The sequence below is a fragment of the Xiphophorus hellerii genome, chromosome 8 (assembly GCF_003331165.1).
Source record: "Xiphophorus hellerii strain 12219 chromosome 8, Xiphophorus_hellerii-4.1, whole genome shotgun sequence".
In the NCBI taxonomy this organism is placed as follows: Eukaryota; Metazoa; Chordata; class Actinopteri; order Cyprinodontiformes; family Poeciliidae; genus Xiphophorus; species Xiphophorus hellerii.
Genome location: NC_045679.1, coordinates 14,853,775 through 14,876,949, shown reverse-complemented (window position 1 = coordinate 14,876,949; position 23,175 = coordinate 14,853,775). Strand labels below are relative to the sequence as shown.

At 37.4% G+C, this 23,175-nt stretch overlaps 4 protein-coding genes across 4 annotated transcripts; 2 read left to right on the top strand and 2 right to left on the bottom strand.

Moving 5' to 3' along the window:
* Nucleotides 1-622: 622 nt before the first annotated feature.
* rhof (ras homolog family member F) lies at nt 623-5,176 on the top strand. Its single transcript, XM_032570099.1, has 5 exons — nt 623-2,374; nt 2,533-2,620; nt 3,644-3,753; nt 4,044-4,178; nt 4,386-5,176. Exons 1-5 carry the CDS (start codon nt 2,240-2,242, stop codon nt 4,548-4,550), a joined length of 633 nt encoding a protein of 210 aa, XP_032425990.1. The 5' UTR covers nt 623-2,239; the 3' UTR covers nt 4,551-5,176.
* An 18-nt stretch (nt 5,177-5,194) lies between these two features.
* tmem120b (transmembrane protein 120B) lies at nt 5,195-16,296 on the bottom strand. Its single transcript, XM_032570098.1, has 12 exons — nt 16,124-16,296; nt 13,113-13,231; nt 12,545-12,661; nt 12,373-12,432; nt 12,190-12,285; nt 12,021-12,110; nt 11,860-11,925; nt 11,702-11,763; nt 8,518-8,610; nt 8,179-8,243; nt 7,907-7,975; nt 5,195-6,775 (listed from the first exon to the last, which is right to left on the bottom strand). Exons 1-12 carry the CDS (start codon nt 16,184-16,186, stop codon nt 6,671-6,673), a joined length of 1,005 nt encoding a protein of 334 aa, XP_032425989.1. The 5' UTR covers nt 16,187-16,296; the 3' UTR covers nt 5,195-6,670.
* Nucleotides 16,297-16,498: 202 nt separating this feature from the next.
* morn3 (MORN repeat containing 3) lies at nt 16,499-19,615 on the top strand. Its single transcript, XM_032569613.1, has 6 exons — nt 16,499-16,611; nt 17,973-18,141; nt 18,262-18,419; nt 18,501-18,660; nt 18,754-18,938; nt 19,472-19,615. Exons 2-6 carry the CDS (start codon nt 17,997-17,999, stop codon nt 19,526-19,528), a joined length of 705 nt encoding a protein of 234 aa, XP_032425504.1. The 5' UTR covers nt 16,499-16,611; nt 17,973-17,996; the 3' UTR covers nt 19,529-19,615.
* A 659-nt stretch (nt 19,616-20,274) lies between these two features.
* orai1b (ORAI calcium release-activated calcium modulator 1b) lies at nt 20,275-22,956 on the bottom strand. The gene is made up of 2 exons (XM_032569615.1): nt 21,686-22,956; nt 20,275-21,603 (listed from the first exon to the last, which is right to left on the bottom strand). Exons 1-2 carry the CDS (start codon nt 21,797-21,799, stop codon nt 21,046-21,048), a joined length of 672 nt encoding a protein of 223 aa, XP_032425506.1. The 5' UTR covers nt 21,800-22,956; the 3' UTR covers nt 20,275-21,045.
* Between the last annotated feature and the right edge of the window lie 219 nt (nt 22,957-23,175).

Here is a 23,175-nt window from a genome sequence, read left to right as displayed (position 1 = left end):
TTATTAGACAGGGGTTTTTTTCCCCACAGCTTGAAATGGAGCCTTTAGGGACAATGATTTAATCTTAAAGCTGCCAGGTTGTGCTGAACATGTACTTAAAGCTTTATAGTTTTATTGATCCAGTGCTGTTACTAGAGACTTGTAATTTTCATATTGATGGTGTTGTATGTAGGTTTATTTTTTGTAACTTTCAATCATTTGTTTTAGTTATACTCTACAGTTTTTCTTGTAGTCTTATTAGTTGTATGTTTATGACGTTTAAATAAAGACTGTACACTAATTTTGGAGTTTTGTGCTATTTTATGTTTTATAAAAGATTTTCAGGCCCATACTTGAAAGGATTGCATCACCCAAATATAAATTACACAACATGTGCAGGGAACATTATTTTAGATACAGGCTGACATTGTTGAATTAATAATGTACAAATCATAATTTATAAAATGCTTAAAATACCCTTTTCAAATAATACAAGGGATAGCTTCCTCTACTAGCTGTCTTCTAACATAAATCTTCAAATTTGACTTTACAGCCTACCTCAGTTTCAGCTGAAATGCCTTCATGTTAAGTAAGCTGGTCCATTCAAGAACATGTTGGTATGTTCTGATGATGAACGCTCACTCCCTGTGATCTACTCACTCTACCCCAGCAGATTGTATTATTCTGTAATCATCATCAGTTAAACCTTTTCCAAAATTGTTTTTGAAAAATATACTTTACTTTTAGAGCACTGTGAATTACATTTACTATCCTGATTATTTTATTTTATTTTTTTTAGCAAAGAGTGATTGTTTAAGCCTATTGTGCATCGATACCTCCCTAATCCGAGCCAGATAGTTCATGTCTGCCTCAGGGTTTAGCTGTAGTTTTACACATTAACCCACGACTAAAACTCATGACACACTGATTGTGTTGTTCGATACGCCTCAAAGTACCTTCTCATTTTGACCTGGTGAGATGCTGAAACCTGCTTTGGAATGTTGTTTACAAAGAATAAGCTGTTTATGACTGCATAAAATCAAGTCCTCTGAAGACTTGGTGGATGACTCATGATTTTTCCTACCCAAAATTCAACCCGAACACGAGAATGGAGCAAGTTTTAGGTTAGTATCATCTGAATATAAAAAAAAAAAACTTCTTGATTTTACAGACAGACTCAACATTTAAAGTAATTGTTTAATTTGACCAATATTTTAGAGTTGAATCTGAGGGAGTTCTAGGTTGGTGACAAGGTAGCCTTACAACCTCAGAGACTTGTAGCTATTCGCCAAACATAAATCTTCAAAATACCACTGGGAACATGGAAAACAGCTGGTCCACAATTGTGGAAATATTTGATTGTTGTAATGCTAATAAAAAAATTCCATTGATTGTTGAAGAGGGTTTAAATTGTTTTCATCAAGCCAATTTTTATTAAATGTAAATTGATTCTTTTTTTAAATGACACTCCTTTTCCATTGTTTTACCTGTTGAGCAGTGGCGTCTCAATTATCAGAAGAAAACTTCCTTGTTGAATGGAAATAATTTAAAATGTAAATCTAAAACTCAGCTGAACTTGAAACACACAAACACGTCAAATATAACTTTTTGTATCTTAGTTCTCTTAAGCAAATCTATTGATATAAACTGTGAAGTCAAATTAGACTTCACAGTTTCTTCACCTGCCTCCACATGCACAAAAACAGTTTTCAAGAAGGTGTGAGGTTACATTCACCGCCACCAAGGCATCCTCACACTTTTCTGAACCACAGAAGTAAGAAATGGTTTTATAGTGATAAAACAAAAGCCTGTACAAAAGCCTTCATGTTTTTAGGTTAAGTGCTATCTTCCCTCCTTACAAATCCACACTCAGTGGAGGCTGTCCCTCACTTTGAGCCCACACCCACAGGATGAAATGAGCAGAAGAGGAAGGAGGAGTAGCCAGTCTTGGTAACTATACATGTGCAGTTCGGCTGCAGGCTTTCTGCAGCTCTCTGTGAGCATGCCTGTTGATGGGGCAGGAGAGAAGTGTAGGGGGGGGACCGTTGGAAACGGCGTCATGTTGACAGGAAGAGGAAGTGGTGAGCTGTTTGAACTACCTGGTAAACCATGAGACATGCCTGTTCCTGTCTATGTGATCTCAACTCGATCCAAATGTAGATTTACCTGTTTTCACAAAATCTCTCACTAAAATCTGGAGGGCGCACCTTCTGCCTCGTACTGCCTGGCACGTATTTGACTGTTTCGAGGGAACCAAAACATGACACAAAACGGTGCCGGACCCGGCAGCGGTACCACAAAAAAGGTAGAAGAACTTAAAATTGTGATTGTGGGAGATGGAGGCTGTGGGAAAACTTCTCTTCTGATGGTTTATGCCAAAGGTGATTTTCCAGAGGTAAGAGGAGCTCCCATTGAGACTTTAATATACAGACAACACTTTACATGATAAATGTGAAAGATTTAATGTAAAAAAAAAACGACTTAATGTGATCTGAAGTTGATATTAAACATTCAGTTATAAAAATGAATCTTTCTTTTTGTTTTCCTAAACAGAAATATGCTCCCTCAGTGTTTGAAAAGTATGTCACAACTATCTCCCTGGGAGGAAAAGAGATTAAGCTCAACCTGTATGACACAGCCGGTAAGAAAAATATCACTTCCTTATTACAATTCATCCCGTTTTTACTCTTTGAACAACACATTTCACTTCTTGACCCATTGTACTAAAGGGTCAAGAAGCTTCCAAGAAGGAACTCTTCGGTCACACACCTTGTTCACATGTTGACAATAAAATAGTGCATGCTGGCCCAGAGTCAGCAATGCTGTAAACTAATGGGGATGGCAACACATTTCAAAGTGTTTATTTTAGATAATAAACTTGTGGTCTGTGTTTATTGGTCACTGAATTGTTAGGTGAGCAGCAAATGTTGAGGAAGTAGAAAAAGTTGATATTTATGACAGAGAAACTGACAAGTTAGTGATAACCAACCCTTCATTAAATACTAATATAAAATACAACATATTTAGGTTGCTAAATACTATTTTCTAGTATTTCTTACTAAAAAAATACATAATTTTTATTTAGTTTTAGCTTGGTTTGTAATATTTTTATGTCAAGATGTGCATCGACTTCAGTGCTTTCTTTAAAAAAACAAAAGCTCTACATATTTAGTATTCTGTGTCAAAGATCAAAGATCTTTTGTACAGTTTCTGTTTTTTGTGAACTGAATTAGCAAACCTCGTTTCCCATACTGACTGGTTGCATATGTTCATGGTAGTGTTGCATTAATTGTGGTTTCTTTTTTTTAAAATTATTTTCTATTTTATAATTACCCAGGAATAAGAAGTACATGATTATCACACAGCTTCCTGTAAGATTCATGGGAAAAGGTGCACAGTACTGAAATGTTTTCATTTTAGAAAGTCATCACAGTCTGTGCTGAAACTTATCTTTTGGCAGGGCGCCTTGCATCTGTAGAGAGGGAAGCCTTATTCAGGATGTGGTTTTTTTGTCTTTACTCGCAGCTTTTTCAGATACATTGCACTGGTAAATTTATTCTTGAGAGAAATACTGTGTTGCTCAGTTCTGCTGTGCATTACCATGCATGACTTCTTCTCTAAAGCTGTTCTTTTACCCACATAGCTTGTGCTTTTGTTTCTTTAGGACAAGAGGACTATGACAGACTGAGGCCACTGTCATACCAAGAAGCTAATCTGGTTTTAATCTGCTTTGATGTGACCAACCCTACCAGCTTTGAGAATGTTATGATCAAGGTGCACACCTCCAACATGCATTGTGTCAAGCTATACACACACACAAGGCACAAAGAAATGGATAGTGATTCTTTCTGCCAAAGTGGAGTTTCAGGTTTTATCTGCTAATGATTAATAGTGAAAGCTATGTTGAAGAAGTACTGCATTCTTTTTGCTGATTAACTCAAGAACTATCGCTGTTTACACCTCCATACAGATTATTCAGTCAAGCAAAAACAAGCACGGTAATGCAATCACATAGCCCAGGCTTCCAGTTCTAAACAAAATGTTCAACTCTCCTATTTATCTAGTGGTACCCGGAGGTGAAGCACTTCTGTAGGGGCACACCAGTGATCCTGATTGGCTGCAAAACTGACCTCAGGAAGGATAAAGAGTGTTCAAGGAAATTGAAGGCCATGAATCTGAATCCCATTACGTATGTTCAGGTAAGAAAAGTGCATCAGCATTTACTGATCTACGAAGCAGAACCTTTTCAGCGAGGTTGCAGGAGGCACAGAGCAATGTGAAAGAGGAAGCGGCCAAACCAAACATTTAAACCACATTATCTCTATCATGTCCCAATTGCTTATTTTTATTTGCATGCTGCCATACTGTCAGCCACGCAGTGTAATTCTTGGTGTGTTTGGGCCTAGGGAGAGGAGACTCGGCAGGAGATGAACGCGGAGCTCTATCTTGAGTGTTCGGCCAAACATCAGGAGAACGTGGAGGACATTTTCAGAGAGGCGACAAAAAGAGCTCTGGCCTTCAACCGAAAACAGAGGAACAACAAGAGGAAGAAAAAATGTCTTATTCTGTGAAGATACAAACTTTCAGGATCCCACGCTCTTGCAGGCAATTGTTAGAGGATCCTTTGCTTCAACGCATTTGAACACTTGAGATGCCAAATATAATTTGCGTCCTACAGAGATAGGAAAGTAAAAAAAAAAAAAAAAAACCTGATAGGATGCGCCTTTTGTGCACCCCGGAAGGCCGGTTAGTAATCTTCAACAGCGCAACAAAAATTGCGATTGCTGCAGCAGGAAGGACAGTTTTGCAAGTTGTAATGACATTTTCTAATGTAGCATACAACAAGACACTTCTTGTATAAGTTTTATACTTTTTGTGTTTATGTACAAGTATTTTTTTTTCCTGAAAGTATTTTGCACAACTGCAGAAAGTTGTCTATACCTATTTATTAATGGAGGTGATCTGTTCTTGAGCTGAAATTCGTAGGCAACATAATCCTACATAGAATAGTTGTTGGTTTTCAGTATGTAATGGTACTGTAACTTTAAAGTAGCACTGGTTGGCTACCAACATGGCCACATTAGGCCGGTTAGTAATTCTTAACTTTACCAACAGCGCCCACTTGAGGCAGAAAATAAACTAGCACATTAAATGTCAAGTGCCATCAGTATTCTAAAATTAAAATAAATGCAAATATTGTCTGGATCTTCACATAAACAGTTGCATATTTGTGTTTAATGTAGCATGGATTTTGTTCACAACAACATACACAGGTTAAAGAAACTGGCACATGTCCTGTTACTGACCACACTTCAGTACACATGAAATGAACAGCCACACTGCGAAAAAAGATTATTTGTGCATTATGACATGAAATGTAACCACCTGATCCCCAACAAGCTTCAATTTTCCCCCTCAATAAAAAGGAGTTCTAAGTGCTCTCTGAAGGAGCTACAATTTGTTGAAATAATAATAATAAAAAACTAACTGTGGCATTTTCAAAATAGCATGGAAGATTTCTTTTTTCGGGGGTAGAATAAGGCAACGAACACTCAAATTTTTAAATAACCAATTAAAAAGACTGGGAAAAAAAACATTACAGTGAATGATTTAATCAAAAATAAAAATTAATGTGCACCATTACAGAATAGTGGTACGCTTATGTAATTTAAAACAGAAAAAAACAACAATAGTACTCTTAACTGAATAAATCTGAGTAGTGGCACAAACAGCAGCAATTGATCACTTGCACAACATTATGTAACAAAATAACAGAAGAAACCAGAACGGTCAGGACCTGAAGAGTGCATTTTGAACTTTTAAGTTTCTTCGGCAAGATTAAGACCATCAGCCAAATTTCTGCTAGACGTTTTCTTAACAAAATGTTAAGATGTAAAATGTAAAGCATCTATGTCTGTAAAAAATATTTTGGGAAATCACAAGCTACATTTTTATGTCCGCTTCCTTGCCGTTTCACTGAAGTCGGTTTTTAACATTTGTCAAATTCCCTTTTTAATGGAAGTTTTCTGGCTAAAAACAACAACAAAAAAAGCTCCCTTTGACTGTAAATAGAGCAAAGTACACCAGTGAGGACCCTTCCCCCTCCCTTTAACGAATGCTTTTAGAGTCATGGGCTTGAACTGTGTGTTGGTTTGCTCTGAAGTAACATGACAGTGGTTTTAAAATGTCCATGAAGAAAAAAAAGTTCATTGACTGAGGTGCCAAAGAGAATACAAGCCAGCGCCAGTTTGACCATTGCTACTTCACAGAAGTATACGCGCATGGCAGACGTTCAAGTGTTGAAAGGCAAACTTTGTTCTGTTCTGCTACCTGTCCTTGCATAATGATTTGAGCGAAGGTGCTCCGAAACTCATGCACAAATCCATAGAAACACATTCTGTCCACAATATGTACACAGAATAAAGAAAGAAACTGCTCCTCCTGTTTGGTTATCATCCACACTGTATCACAGCAACATCAAGTTACTGTAAAGTAAGTAACTGTCAGCGGGACACTTTGGCTGGAAGCTGCTGCTGCTGCCATCGAAGGCTGAGAGAAACCTCAGCTCCGTCCAGACTCAGCCTGGTCAGTGTGGGGTCAGTCCGGTAAACGATTGTGCGTGTTTGACCTGTGATTGCTGGTCCTTTCAAGGATCAGAGAGGTTTCACCGAACTTATTCACAGTCACTTTTTTAGATGTCCTTCTCCTTCTTTTGAACTTTTTGGTGGACCACTTTTAACGTTGTAAGAAAGTTTCCCAGGAAGAGGACGAGAAATGTTAGAGCCAGCATAAATATCTGAAAGCAAGGAAAGAAAACTTATTTCAATATAAAAAAAAAAGGTTACAAAATAAACAGAAACCAAAGCTGTACTAGAAATCATTTTTAGCACTTTAAATGTGAAACTGTTACACTAAACTAAACATATAAAACATCAACTATGTTGTTCTTAAAGCAGCATTTCCCTAGAAAAAATGTTGTGCATTATTTCATGAAACAAAAAAAGACAAGATTGCGTCACCACTTGTTCGGGTTGAGATGGAAACCAACTTTCCCTTTAGTCATACACACAAAATTTGTTTTCTCTTAAATTTTGAGCTGAATATTATTAAAATTAAAACAAAATTAAACCCTAGTCACTTGCATTGAAGTTGCAGTCATACACAAATATCACCGTGTATCGTTTAGCTTCTTTTTCAGAAAATTATTTGTATCATTTGAGATTTTCTGTCTACACTGAATATGGTAAACAAAAACATGTAAACATGCCAATGAGGTGACTTTACAAATAGCTATTTTTTTAAATGTATTTTTGTAGAAGTGTAAACAATGTTAAATCACTTCTAAATGATCAGCATCAGACTCCCTTATTAAACTCAACTCCTGACCCTCATTTTACATCCAATATGTTTCATCAGCTGTACCCACATGATTAGTAATCAAGTAGTGCAGCTGAAACCTGCATGGCCAATGTTTTTAAGACTATCAGAGTGCATGGCTTATGAGCTGTATTATAAACCATGCATAATATTTTGCTGAGCTAATAAATCTTGGTTTTCCCGTGACAAAGTGTTTTTCTCCCTTTATAGTGACATTACAGTGAAGAACTAACAGTATTGGCTGCTTCAGTTCCCTTATGCGTCTTGCTTTCTGTGTTGCTGATGACAGCATGTGTTGGGAAAAGCAGCTGGAACACTAGTGAATAAATCTTATGATGTTCAAAGCAAAGCCAGAAATGTATGAAGTAGGACAAAAACCGTTAAGTTTCATCAAACCTGATTTTTTTTTTAAAGCCCCAGAAAATAGGAGTCCCATATGACGAAATTATGCTGATGTTTGACATAAAAAAATCCTTTTAAATAGTTTTTATTTTCTTGAAACCAAGATGTGTTTTGACTGAAAGACGGCATCCATCATCCCGATCCTTACCTGCCACTCCTTACAGTCATCATGTCTTGCCAAGCGAAACAGGGTCACAGAGTTGTACAGCTGCCAAAACTGCAAACAGATTAAGCATCGCCTTTTATATTGACTTTACGCAGTAAAGTGGCAAGAGCAAATTTTCATTCAAGGCTTGCATTTTTTAAAACAGCCTATCAGAACAAACAATGGCTACAAATGCTAAATGTGATGTGGCATAACTCAGAATTGTATTTTAATGCATTAAATACAAGCAGAAAGGCAAGACTTGTTCGACTTACGTGGCCAAAGAACAGAAAAGGCAAAAGGAAAGTGAGCCCTCTCCACATCCACGACTGAAATCCCTCTGCAAAAGAAACCCAACTATAACCTTATCGTGCCACAGAATAATTAAGATATTATTATACTACTACTTTATATTTTATGCACAACAATCTGACATTGGAGACAGCTTGAAGATGCCTTACTCGAGTTTCCCAGACATCTGCATCCCAACAGAGTAAGAGCTACAGCTGTCTCCATTCTTCACCTTTACCCCAATTTTCTAGACATGCCGCTGCAGATGACTCAAGGGTTCAAACGATTGAAATGACTAGCACCAAAAATAGTGTACAACTCACCCACTGTGAGGTCAAGCTGATTTCTCTCTCCCAAAGCACGCAGCCTGTATAAGCAGCCGCTCTGGTAGTAGTACTGGAGGAACTGAACAAAGCCTAGAATTGTAGAAATGATAGTAATATAATTATTGGATTATAGAAACATGATAAGGATAAACTGATTTCACAGAAAAATATATATGTAGGGAGAGAGAAAATACAAACACACCAATTATATCTGCTTAGAAAAATAAAAATCCAACCATTTAAGGTTTTGTACCCTGAAATTATGAGCAGGGATTATTTGAATTAGATGTTTTTCAATCTGAACCATCGCCTGAGACTGATGAAAGTTACCACATAATGAGTATCAATAAGCAATGATTTTAATCACTATTGTGCAACACATTACACCGTGTTCCAAATTATTATGCAAGTGATATTTTCTCAGATTTTCTAAATGGTTAATGCAAATGATGGTCTGTATAATTTAAGTCATGAACTATTACAGTATAAATCAAATTTTACTGAACAAAGCTCCCCATGAGAACAGTATTTTTTTCAAAAATAAAAAACTCAAAATGCACTGCTCCAAATTATTATGCACAGCAGATTTTCTAAAATATCTTAACAGACCGAGTTACATGTTAACATGTTTACCCCTTCTTTGATATCACCTGACAATTCTTGCATCCATTGAACTTGTGAGTTTTTGGAGTTTCTGCTTGAATTTCTTTGCAGGATGTCAGAATACCTTCCCAGAGCTGCTGTTTTGATATGAACTGCATTCCACCCTCAGATCTTCTGCTTGAGGAAACTCCAAAGGTTCTCAATAGGGTTGAGGTCAGAGGAGGATGGTGACCACACCATGAGTTTCTCCCCTTTTATGCCCATATCAGCCAATGACACTGTGGTATTCCTTGCAGCATGAGATGGTGCATTGTCATGCATGAAGATGATTTTGCTACTGAAGGTACGGCTCTTCTTTTTGAACCATGAAAGAAAGTGATCAGTCAGAAAGTCCACATACTTTGTTGAGGTCATTTTCACACCTTCAGGGACTCTGAAGGGGTCGACCAATGATTCTCTCCCCATGATTTCGGCCCAAAACATGACTCCACCACCTCCTTGCTGATGTCACAGCCGTGTTGGGATGTGGTGACCGTCCACCACCAATCCACTACTGCGTCCATCTGGACCATCCAGGGTTGCACAGCAGTCATCAGTGAACAAGTCTGTTTGAAAATTAATCTTCATGTACGGTTGGGCCCACTGCCACCGTTTCTGCTTGTGAGCTCTGGTTAGGGGCGACCAAATATTAGGTTCATGCACCGCAAGCCTCTGGAGGATCCTCCACCTTGAGGTTCCAGAGGCACCAGTAGCTTCAAATAACTGTTTGCTGCTTTGTAAGGGCATTTTAACAGCTGCTCTCTTAATCCGATGAATTTGAACAGAAACCTTCCTCATTATGCCTTTATCTGTACAAACCCATCTTTGTTCTGAATCGGCCACAAATCTCTTCACAGTAAGATAACGCTTCAGTTTTCGTTAAATATCTAATGTCTTCATATCTTGTCATACGGCATTACACTATCTGATGATTTTCGTCAGCAAAAAGATCCTTTCTCTTTCCCATATTGCTTGAAACCTGTGGCCTGCTTAATAGTGTGGAACATCCTTCTTAAGTAGATTTCCTTTAATTGAGCTCACCAGACAAACTAATCAACCCAGCTCTCTGAAATTAATTATAGTGATTCAGAGCCCTGACACACAATACCATCTATAAGTTTAATAGCACAACAAAAAATGTAATCTTTATGACACTTAAATCCAATTTGCATAATAATTTGGAACACGGTGTATATTCTCCAAATTTGGATATGAACTTTTCAAAACAGCCTAAATTTTATTAATTTAAAGCTTATTTATCCATTTGATCAATATGTACATTGGAAGTCAGGGAAAATTTGCTTGCTTGAAGCAAATATTTGTCAACGGTTTAAATGCCCAGCAGGTGATTTTTTTATTTATTTTTTCTTGGATATTGACTTTCACTTGTTGAATTTTCAGATGAAACCGCCCTGAAAGACAAACTCACTACTGCTACTGGCTTTGATAGAACTGTGAGAAGCTGGGAGGAGAAATACTGACTAAACAAAGAAAGTTTCATCAGTAATGAAACTTTCTTGATCACACTCATACCAGTAGGTTTTTTTTTGTTCCAAGCATTTTGATGGATTTTATTGAACAAGATGGTTTATGAAAGTAAATGCTGTTAGGTATTTATAGACCAAAAATAGTCTTAAGTTTCTAGTTTTAATGTATTTAAATAACAGAACAAAATCTATCTCTCCATATGATTTCAGAATAGTGATTAGCACTGATTAGGCACAATTGGCATATTCAGTTCTCTGATCAAGAAAGCGATCTCTGATTCAAAGTCCTCTGTAGCTAAGAAAAAGAAGAAGAAGAAGAGACTGTTTATATGTGTTTAACTGCTCAAATCAAAATATAACAAGTTGAAGCTTCAAACGGAATATTTTCCAACTTTACTGTATTTTGTTTCACTTTCTGGACAGGGAAAATTTAGGAGGACCATATGTTAAGAATGGAAATGTTTAGTCACAGCCCTTCATTCAGGAAACAAGGATTTTTTTCTACAGCTGATTTTTAACCCTCCACTGTGCAGGCAGTGTGCTAAACGCTGTAAAGTGAGATAAAAGCTCACGCCGGTGCCACCAATCCTGGTTAGCTGCAAATATGCTGTCATGCTAACATAAAAAAAACAAACAAACATGCAAGCCATAATTATTGGTTTAAGGTGTCTGTGTTTTGCCCTATGAATGGGACTATTTTTTATCAATATGGTTTTTAAAGTTCAAACTGTGATACTGCATTTCACAAAAGAAGGAAATACAGAAAACATTAAAATTATTGGTCAGATTTGCAAAGAAGTTGTGACGACTGGTGAAAATACATAAAATTTGAAAATGATGAGTGAATTTGCATTAATAGTTGCAATCGCAGCTTTCTGGAGGGACTCATTACACCTAATAAAAGTCCTGGTGGATGATGAAATCCTTTTTCACAGCACTGTATGCTTTGCTTTCAAATATACAAACATGTAAAATAAAAAGAGAACATTAAACGAGAGAGAAAACCTTTTTGGAAAAAGCTAAAATCTGGGTAAACAAACCACAAGACTTACTCTGATAAATGGAGAACGCAAGGAACTGGTTTCGAAACATCTGATACATTTGTCCCTCAGGCCTTTGAAAACATACATTGATAAACGGAAACATGTTTTAGCATTTTATGAATTTTCACCTTCATGTTACTGAATATCATGTTAAACAGGTATCTCACCAGGTAAGCATAACACCTGACAGGAAAGTGGACACATAATGGTGAGACACCCACCAGCCTTTGATCCTGAAACGGAAAAAAAGGGACGGAGAGCAAAAACAGCTGCATTATTTTCAAAACCCAAATGTAGAAATCTTTATGAGATCATCGTCAAAACACACCTGGAACCATTTGTGATGAGGATGCTTTCCCTTATGGTCAAAGTGCAATAGTACCAGACCAGCAAAAAGTTGAAGATTTCGTCTGTGACTCTGAAGATTGAATAATAATAAAAAAATCATTTAAGAAAACATTATAAGACTACTCCTTTAAGAGGAAGCATTACCTTACCGGTAGTTAAGAAAAAAGAGGCAGGTTATGGCTCCAAACATCAGGATTATTGTCATATAAAGCTTGAACTTCTCGTACTCGTCTTTGTAGGCAAATCTATACAAATGAAACCTGGGTGAGATTGGCAAGTAGACAACATCTTCTTTTCTATCTTGGAGTCATCACGTTTTGCATTTTCCATACTTTGCCTGATTACTGAGGAGCGTCACGTTCACGTTGCCCAGGACCAAACTCAAGTACAGCCTGAAATAAAAAAACACAAAACAGGTCAGTACAGTTTCCTGGATTAAAGACAGTTCTGATATTACCGAATAACGAAAAGAACAAATGCATGGAAAAAATAAACAGCACACACCCATTCTTCTTTGGCAAATAGGCTTCCATATCAAAGAAAACATTTTCTTTTTCTTTGATTTGTGATTTGATGTCTGTTATTAGTTTCAGCTGATTTTCATCACATGTCTGCGCACACCTGTGAAGACCAGAGTAAATGGTGATGAGCAAGAAAATTTTAGTGCCAGAAAAATATGTTTTTTTTTAAGGCAGTAACCCAGTAACATCCATCTACACCTGTAACTGGAATCAGAATGAGAATGTGTCTTGCAATTGTATCCATATGTCATCTTTGTCATGTTTTGTGGCATTACACCCACAAACCTCAATAATGTGCAACTGCTATCCGGTTGGATGGCGAACAGTTGCAAAGTCTTTATTCTTTTGCAGCCTCTATTAGATTGTCTTGTATTTAGACAGAAGCTTTTGGTTGAAACATTAAACAATGTGGAAAAGTTAAAGAACTATTGAGATTTTTGAAAGGCAATATAGACAGACACTTCAGTCCAAGCACATCATTAAACGAGTCTTACTGGTTTGAAACCAAACAAAAAAAATGTTTCTTTCCCCTAAATGCTGGCAGTACTCACTTTTTCAAGCTAAGCCTCAGGTCTTTCAGACATTTTCTCTGTTTGCTGATGGAGCTGCTGCATGTCGCCTGAAGATTGGTGAGCTCCTCCAGTTTGTGTCTGTATATTTTATGAGTTTCCTAGAGATACAATAAGCAGAAACATAAGTTACATTAAGACACTTCTACAGATGTCAAAGCGCTAACATTATTTAAAAAAAAGAATAAAAAATGTCAGCAGGGAACGCTTCACACTGTGAAATTTAATTTGAGCTCTGTCTGAACAAAATCCACCCATGACTCTGCATTAAGCGGTGAGATAAACACACGCCGCAGAATTCCTGCAGACAACATAAAATGTTATAGAAACGACCGCTGCCAGTAATACATTTTAGGAATGCTTTTGACAACTTAACCTAAACAAACTTGATTTTTCAAATTTTAAGAACATGGTTTTGTCTTTATGTCTTGGTTCCTTATTGGTTTGCTCTTTAGGTTTTTGTATTTTAATCAAGTCCACCAAATGAAACCACATACAGATTTCTGTATGTGGTTTCATTTGGCAATAAAATATCCCGAGGTGTGTGTGATTGCACTGCCTGTGCTTTATATCACATGACAGTTCTCTCACATTAAAGCTGTTGATGTGCACATGACCAATTTAAGGACTACATCTTACCTCAGGTCAGTCAGGAGTTTACATCTAAACAGTTGAATACTTGAGGTTACGTTGTGGAGGAAGTGGTATGATAATTACTGCCAAGGAGTGCAAGCACAGATGTGACTTATTGTAATATGTTGAATTCCTGCCTCTACAACACAATTCAAATTCAAAAATATTTTATTTAGCCAAAGGGAAATTAAATTAAACACTCATTTAGTTTAGGGTTTAATTATTAAACACTAATACCACTAAATAGGGCAGAAGTTGTAATACTTTTATTATTATTCCATTTCTAAAAACCTTTTTACAACAAACTTTACAATAAAACTGTTGCCGTGTATTAGTCAACGCAAAAAATAAATGTTCATACATGTCGATGCTCTTCACCATTTGCTAAATAGACATGGTTAAACTTAAGACTGACCAGTTTGGCACTTCTGTAGCATTTCTACCTTAATATGAAAAAACACAATTTCCTTTAAAAATTCGGTTAATTGTCATTTCACGAATACATTCACCAAATTGCTTTGCCATTTCTTATGGATGCTGAATCTATGACTACCTGACAAACAGGTCACAGTTCATTGAACGGAAGGTCTTTGTGTCTAATCAGGTGGTCAGCAACACGGGAGCACCACAGGGGACAGTACTGTACTTCCTTTTCACCATCTACACTTCAGATTTACAGCCGAAGCCCGACTTATGCCCTCTACAGAAATACTCAGATGATTCTGCAGTCGTCAGCTGTGTCAGAGATGGACAAGAATCTAAGTAGAGAAAGCTGGTGGACCGCTTTGTGGCATCATATGTGAACAAAACAAAGGAGATGATTGTAGATTTCAGAAGAAACAGGGTTAGATCAAACCATATTTCCATCAAGGAAGAAGTGGAGGTGGTTGACAAATATCAATATCTTGGTGTTCACCTGGACAACAGACTGTAGGGGAGACGCAACAGTGAAGCCGTCTATAAGACGGGTCAGAGTAGATTGTTCTTGTTGAGGAAGCTAAGATTTTGTTGTTGAGAGCATCATCTGCTCTGCCACCATCTTTTGGAGCAGAGATGGTGCCCCAAAAGATCAGAACCCGGGACCTAAAAATGCTCAACAATCTGATAAAGAAGGCTGGTTCTGTTCTGTGGAAACTCTTGAAATGATCATGCGAATAAATATTTTCCATAAAATCAAGAACATTATGGACAACCCTGACCATCCTCTGAAGCTGTCTTAGAAAACAAAATGTCTTCAGTCAGAGGCTTCTTCAAATTCACTGTGGTACAAACTGCTACAGGTGATCTTTCCTGCCAACGCCCATCACTATCTACAATAAATCTTTGAAGAATTTAAATTAATAAGAGATACAACAACATTTAATTTCCCTTTGGGATCAATAAAGCATTTTCGAATTGAAAAGCACACAGGTTTCCAATTCAACAAGTTTGACATATGGTAAGGCAATAATGACAGGATCTTTTTAGCAAAGAGGATTCATTTATTTAAAGTAGTGTAAAACATCATCATATTAGGGAATAAGGAGGCACTACCTGAAGAAGAAGCATGATTTAAAGAAATAGATAAGTTATGTCTCTTTCCTTCACATCTGTGATACTGCCAGTGTCTGTGACATTGAATTGTTTTGATTTTTTTTAATGCGTTCTCTACTGATCATGCACCTGAACAAGTTTATTCAAGACTACAATATAGTCTGAAAGAAGAATACTTAGCAGTAGCATTCATCATGGAAATCCCTGAACTGCTGACCATCACCACCACAATTTCCTTCCCTGAAGAGCAGCTCTAGATTTCCAGCTTCCATGGCATTGCAGATACACGTCCAAAGTTAACTTGATTATGATGCCTCGCCGCTCATGAGTTGTTTCAAGTTAGCCAACTGTAGCAAAGGTAAGCTAGCCTAATAACTACTGACAGAGGGTGGGAGTAAGTGGCTATTAAGAGTTTACCAAAGCAAAAACCTGAGCAAAAAAAAACAAACACACCTTGCACGAGCTTTACGTAACTTTGGTAGCAATTGTGTAACCAACAGCAGCATAGCATGTCAGACTGAAGGCTTTAGCTGGACTATAGCTCTACTTTAGCGGTAGGGGAAAATGTCAAGTAACCTGCAGCTAATGCTAGCTGCTACAACACAAGGATGTTGCACTACAGTCAGAGAAAATAAAGTCATAGTTGAATAAGTTCACAGCTTAGTTGGAGCGACATACAGCAGGAGCGAAGACTAAATACAGCGTTTAAGTCTCAGCCGAGAATGAATGGCGAACAGCAAAGAACCAAAGTGCCAAAGCCCCGCTACAGTGTCTGTCAGTGACACCCACTACACATGAAAAACACTCGATTAAGCGATTCTGGTTACCTGTAACTGTTGGTACTCCTTTTCTATTTCCTCCCATTCTGCCTCAAAAGTGGGTTTGGACATCGTGGCAGAACGAAACGTGACGGATAAGACACTTCCACCAGGTTCCACTCCGACTGGCTCGTCCTCGCTGCTCCCAAAGACTGCTTCTCCCGTGTTTTAATTGTGGCGCAGAGCGCATGCGCACCCCCAACGATTAAGCAGTGTAGCTGAACCGCAGCTGAACCCGCTAAAAGTCAACAAACACTTCCGTAATTTTTATTAAAGTTGTTAAGATATTGGAAAATAACTGACAGGTTTAATTACAAATTATTTTAATTTGGGGCTTTAATAAATTCGTTATCCACCAATCACAGTGCACTTTACTGTTGCTATGATACACCAAACAGTTTTTTGTTCTGCGGAAGAAGTTAATATAGCTTGTGTTTTCTTGATTTTTCCAAGCGGGTTGAGTGCATTTAAGTCATCCGCTTGGATACACTGCCAAGGTACAAAATATTTTTATCTAACTTAAAATTTCTGGACGGTGTTTTACAGTAATTTATGTTTTAAGTACATGTGTCCCTACATATCGCATTAACTGACCAGATTTCTTTGTAATTATGTACATAAGAAAAAATATAGCTCCAAAAATATTTAGTTATAATCTAATTTGACTTTAATTTTCTCTGATCATATTGTTTTTGATAGAACGATAAGGCCCATTTTGCTTGAGAACGTTATTCAGTAATGAAAACAAGGGTAGTAGTAGTATGAAGGTTTGGTAATTTTGCTAATTTTTGCTGCATGCTCATTAGAATGTTCTGCAGTAACATAATAGTCAACGATGAAAATAACTAATATATTTCTTTAAACAAAATCTCAAGAGAATTGCAAAAGAAAAATAATGTTACATAAAATCCAAGTTCTGACATTGATTTTGATGTACAGATTTTAAAGGGATAGTTCAGATATTTTTAAGTGGAGTTCTGTGAAGTTATTATCAGTAAAAAAAAATCCCCCCACTTTGATAGAAAAAATGTCATACTGCAGCAAGTTTGTAGAACACAGAATAAATCCTCAGAGCTGTGAAGGTCAACTGCTAGTCATATGGGCCTCTACTTTAGCTGATTTTTGCACATATACATTTATTTTTTCATGAGAATGTTAAGTTTGTGGTTGTTTTCTCATCTGGACACCTTCTCTATCACTACATTAAAGTTACATTGGTTGAAGTTGCGGACTGTATTAATGGCTTCCTCAGCTGTGATTCTTCTCTCCATTCTACATAGTGGACCGTACTTATGGATTTTGCTACCAACTGTAATTTTTTTAAGTAGATGTTTTCTTGTTTTTTTTAAACTGTAGAAATTACCCCAGTTGACTGATTTGGTGGGTCATATGGGTCTCTGTTTTAGCTGATGCTTGCACATATAAATTTATTTTTTCACAAGAGTGTTGTTAAATGCTCAGGTGGATTGGTATTCTTTGGAGTCGTAACATAGATGTTGCTTGGCTGAAACAACTGCAGCAGGCCTAATAACATCCTCTTGTAAAAGTCTGTATTGTTATTGCTAATTTAGCACTGTGTCTCAGGTAATTAGCTGTAAAGATTTCAGTACTCTGAAGATTTCAATATATCTCTATTCAAGAGAACTTCACAAAAACTCTGAATTATCCCTTTCAGTGAGCCACAAGTGTAAGAACCTTTCTGGCATCCCACTGTTTTGAAACTGTTCTGTAGAGAGCATAAACTTCAGATTTGCTGAAGCTGATCATTTAAAAAGCAAAAACACTTAGTCTGGAAATCAATGGGCAGTGAGTGAACATACCATTTTAAATGTTTAAAATATTTTATTTCTTCTCACAGGATTCCCACCACATCTTTCCAGTCATGCCAATTTATAAACCATTTAGAAAAACTCTTCCACCTTCAGTACAGAAGGATAAAGATTCCCAGAAATGTGGACTGCGGCACACAGTTTACTCAGTCTGTGGAAATGAATATACTGGGGAGTGGCTAGAGAACAAGAAGCATGGTTAGATAACACTTTTTATTTACCACAACAACACTTACCAATATTAAGTTAGCCAATATTAAACCAAACACTCTGCAAGATGAAATTTTAGATGACTGACTTTTTGAAAACTTTGTCAAGGCAACGGAATTCAGGTTTGGAAGAAAGCTGGTGCCATTTATCATGGGGAGTGGAAATACGGAAAACGTGATGGTTATGGCACCTACAGTGTACAAATCCCGGAAACAAAGGAGTACACAAGGAAGTATTGTGGTCAATGGAAAAATGGAAAGAAGCATGTATGCTTTATTTATTATCTTCATATTGGACTTTGAAACACACATACCCAGACAGTGATATGTATTTTTCTATCCTTTTAGGGATATGGGACATATTTCTTTGACAGCTCAGCAGTGTATGAGGGGGAGTGGGCAGATGACCAACACAATGGCTGGGGAAGGATGTACTACGAAAACGGAGATATTTATGAAGGAGAGTGGCTGAACCATAAGAATCACGGCCGAGGAATTATTAGATTTTGTAAGAGAATATTTCTTCCCATAATTGCAAATGAAAAACGTTTGGGCTCCAATATGTCTAATTGAGATTTTTTTTTACCAATTTCTCCTGTAGCCAATGGAAACTGGTACGAGGGCTCGTGGCGAGATGGGAAGAGGAACGGTGATGGAAAGTTTTATTACTCTGACAAAGGCCTGCTTTATGAAGGCTTTTGGGTGGATGGGATAGCAAAATGTGGGACACTTGTAGATGTTGGAAGGGAATCAGCACCATCACCACCTGAGTTTCCATTTCCAAAGGTATGTGACTATTTACAGTTATGACTGTATTGAAACCCATTCACTTCCACACTCATTTTATCAGGCAAACAGAACACATGCTTCAAACTCTGAGATGTATAAGATACACACATCTTTAGGAAAATAAGCCAAAGCAATAAGCCTCAAAAATGCTGCATATGCAACAGTGGTGTGGCTTGTTTCTTTAAAACTTGATACCTGTCAAAATTATTTTGGCATTGTGATTGTTTTTATTTGTACGCTGGAAAATGAACACTGTGGAACACTAAAACATTATACTGATCAAAGTAAACCAATCAGAAAAGCGTCACACCTTCCCTCTTCAAATCTCGAGGGTCATATTAAAAGCCTACACCAAGGCAGCTTTCTGGGGTAAGATTTGACCTAGGTCATCTTTTTTATGCTGATAATTGCAGTGAAAACAGTGGAGGGTCAATAAATGGCCCCAGAAAACTACACTGGTTCCTGGGAAATTTGGAAACACACGTAAAAGTATTCAGTTCAGTGACACGTACTTATGTTCTTTTTCCAAGATTCAACTGGTGGACATGGAGTTGGTTTTACGGGAAGCTAGAGCATCTTGCCAATGACACTGTTGAAGAGCAGTAGGAGGAAAAATGGCAAGTTCCTACTTTCTCCAGTTATCAGGAAGCCAATAAAATGATGCCATCCATTTATTAAGTTCTCTCAGTCAGTTTTCATTGAGTTTCCACTTTTTTGATCATTAATTAATGACACAGGTGTTACTATTATAATTAATAACATGAAAGAAGCCTGAGGTCTTTCGTTGTGGAGTTTGCATGTTCTCCTTGTGCATGTACACCTTCCACAGTCCTATAACATGACTTTTAGGTTAATTGGATTCTCTAAATTGTCTTTAGGTATGAATGTGTGTGTGTTGCCCTCCGATGAACCGGCGAGCTGTCCAGGATGTATGCCCCCTCTTGCCCAGTGGCAGCTGGAGGTGTGACCCTTCAAAGATCAGCGAGTGTAGACAATGAATAATTTGATTTGCTTATTTGTTGTCTTCAGAAGCTATAATATGTTCAATTAAATGTATTAAGCATATTTAGAAATCCAAAAGTTCCTTCAGTCAGCCTCAAAAAGGTGGCTCTCATCTCTCCCATGTCCAGTCACTGACATCCTTACATTTGCAAGTATCTGGATAGGCTAACATAATAATTCATTCAAAACAGACTGATTTACTGTTGAAAACAAAACAGTGAAGTGAGAATAAACACTATTGATCCCTGCAGGTCTGTAGTGAATGTACAGTAAAAGTTGCATGCTGATCAGGATGACTGTAGAATGTATAATAAAACCATGACAAGATAAGTATATAAATTGGTTTGTTTAAATGCAGGTATCCCGATTACTATGTTTTCATAAGCTGTAATTTACAAGGATAAAAATTAAAGATGACATGTGTTGGACATCTAAACTTAAAGTCCCATTTAGTTAAAAAGTGTTTATTAAAACACAACACATGTCAGCACTCTATTAATACTGTAAGGTTGGCAGCTTAGTAGTCAACACATACAGCAAACTGCTCAAAACAGCCAGGACAGTAGATTTCTTTAAATACACTAAAAGTTCAAAGGCTATGTTTCACAATCACAGATGTGCAATAACTGATAAACATTATGTGATTTTTACTAAATGATAAATAAATGCAGCAGGCAACAGAAATAAGTCCAGGCATGATATGTCTGACATAATGAGTAGAGCTGTTATCAAGCACACCACTTTTGGTCTAGAGACACATAAACCAATAACATGTACAATGTGTAATTCCTCAGCAGGTCAAACTTCAAAGTATATATATATTTAAAAAATCAGATAAAGGTTTTAACCAGGAAACAAATGATGGGTGGATCTCTGATAACCTTTGGTAATATTAGGCTACAATCACATTAAAAACTTTGTGATTTCCAGCTACATGCATTATGGCGCATGAGATCACAGTAAGATAAAGTGTGTTTAAAAAAAAAAGGGGGGGGGGAAAAAAAAGGGAAAACTTTCAAATGGTGAAAGATATTTCTTGTAAAAATGTAAATCCTAAATTTCTGCCCTCTCAGGAAGTTCCAATACAGATCGGGGTATTTGTCTATGGGAACTGGGAGCTTGGCGATTGTAAGATTGAAGATTCCCCTCTGTTGTCGAGCTCGTTTTGAAGCCTGGTGAGGTTAGACAGCTCCTCCAGCTCCTGAAACTGTCTGTCAGTCTTGTGGCTGACCAGCGAGCGATAAAAATGCACAGCAAAGACTATGAAGATTAAACCAAACGGGACCATGATAGAGGTTGAGGTAATAGCAGCAGCCACACCAGAGGAGACGGTGCTGTTGTTGGATTGGTCGGGCTTAATGGGCAGAAATTTGACCCAGCAGAGCAGAACCACCTCGGCGAGGAAGAGCAAAGTCCCAATCACAGTTGAAAAAGCCCACGCCAGCTCAATGTGTCTGTGCATCCGCTCATGTGGAGACTCCTTCACAGAGTTGAGGTTGTGGACGTTGCTGACCGCCTCTATGTTAGGCAGAATGCAGGTGCTGACCATCAGAGCAAACAGGTGAACAGCAACAAGCACGGTGGTGCAGGCACTGAAGGCGATGAGGAGAGCAGGTGGGTATGGATATTTGTTGTCGAGCTGCACTTCCACCATCGCGACCTAACAGGAAAGGAAAAACAAAATGTCATGTGATTAGTTCATCTACAGGGGACTAGAAATCAACATATGAAGTGGATTATACCATGGCAAATCCGGAGAGCAAAGCTGATGTCCGACTTGAAGCTTTCAGTTTGGCTCGACTGAGGTACAGCTTCCTCCAGGACAGGGCTTGCAGTGAATGCTCGTTCAGACTCATGTTGCCCTAATTATCACAACACCGGGCGAGAGGCGCAACTGTGTGGGAAACCTTGCGCCACAAAACTAAAAGGAGTGCACAACTACGTCCCCTCAGGAAGCATTTAAGCTCGTCGGCTGACTGTAACTGCGGAAGCTATTTTTTTTCCACCCACAGTCTTTCTTCAGCGTGTTGATCTGCTTTGCACCTTAAATTACCCACAAGTCTACGCGCGACGAGGGCAACATCCGCAAGTAAATAGTGACGGGAATTTCGAATCTTTTCCGAGATCCGAATCTTTTGGCTCAATTAATTAAAATCAGTTGATTAACAACTCTGAACTTAAAAAACCTCAGTAAATTAGAATATGGTAGGGAAAAATTTTTATTTAAGTGATTTCAATGATTTTGACTAAAAGTAAATGATACCCCAAGGTTAGTTTCTCAGAAAATTGCCATATTTTCATAATGCCAGTCTCCACATTGACACTAAGGGTGAGCTACAAAATCTCATTGCTAAACAAACTAGTTGTTTGCAGAATACTGCATTCTTAATGTAAAGTTGAGTGGAAGGAAATAGTGTGGTAATTCGGACAACTACCTTAAGGAAATTGTGAAGTAAAAGTCATTCAAGAGCTTGAATAAAATTCACAAGTTGAACTTATGTTGTATTTGTGGACATGTGCAGACATGCATTTGTAGAATGAAAATCCAGTCCAAAGTATCAAACTAAAAGTTTAGACTTTCGCAATATGCTGGATGTTGGAGACATGTGAAAAGTTTATTGCTAGATAAAGACATCTAAACATTAAACTCAACAAACAGCAACACATGACAAAATTATATAATGAGTTTCTTCTGGCACTTAATTTCAGTATGTCAGGATAATCAGAAGGAGTCTGTAGCTTCCGTCAACATTCTGTTGTGCATATGAAGTAAACACATATTAGTAAAAAAATAAAGCAGCTCTCAGACAGGAGTCAGCTCCTAATGTTCACAAAAATGACTTGGTACATCAAGTCTGTTTGGTCATTGCAAACACATCACTTTGAGCTGCATTTGTTTAGGAAAGAGTTTAGCAACAAACATCATATAAAGGCTTAACTGTAGCTGTGAAAGATGAAAAGTTCAGAACTCTGAAAAAAAAGTGCCTCAGAAAGTCAGGTAGCACACACACATATACATTTATAAAACTTTGTTGAAGTGAAACATGAAAATATTTCTTCCACTTTTAACTTAAACTAGATTGATTTTGTTTTGGCATTGCAAGTACTGTGTGGTATGGAAATGAGCTGATATATAGCCACAAATGCACTACTCTAAAATTTGCAAAGCAAATATCTTACACTATGTTCTTTCATAGAGGATTTGGGACATGTTAGTTTAAAGTAAAATAAA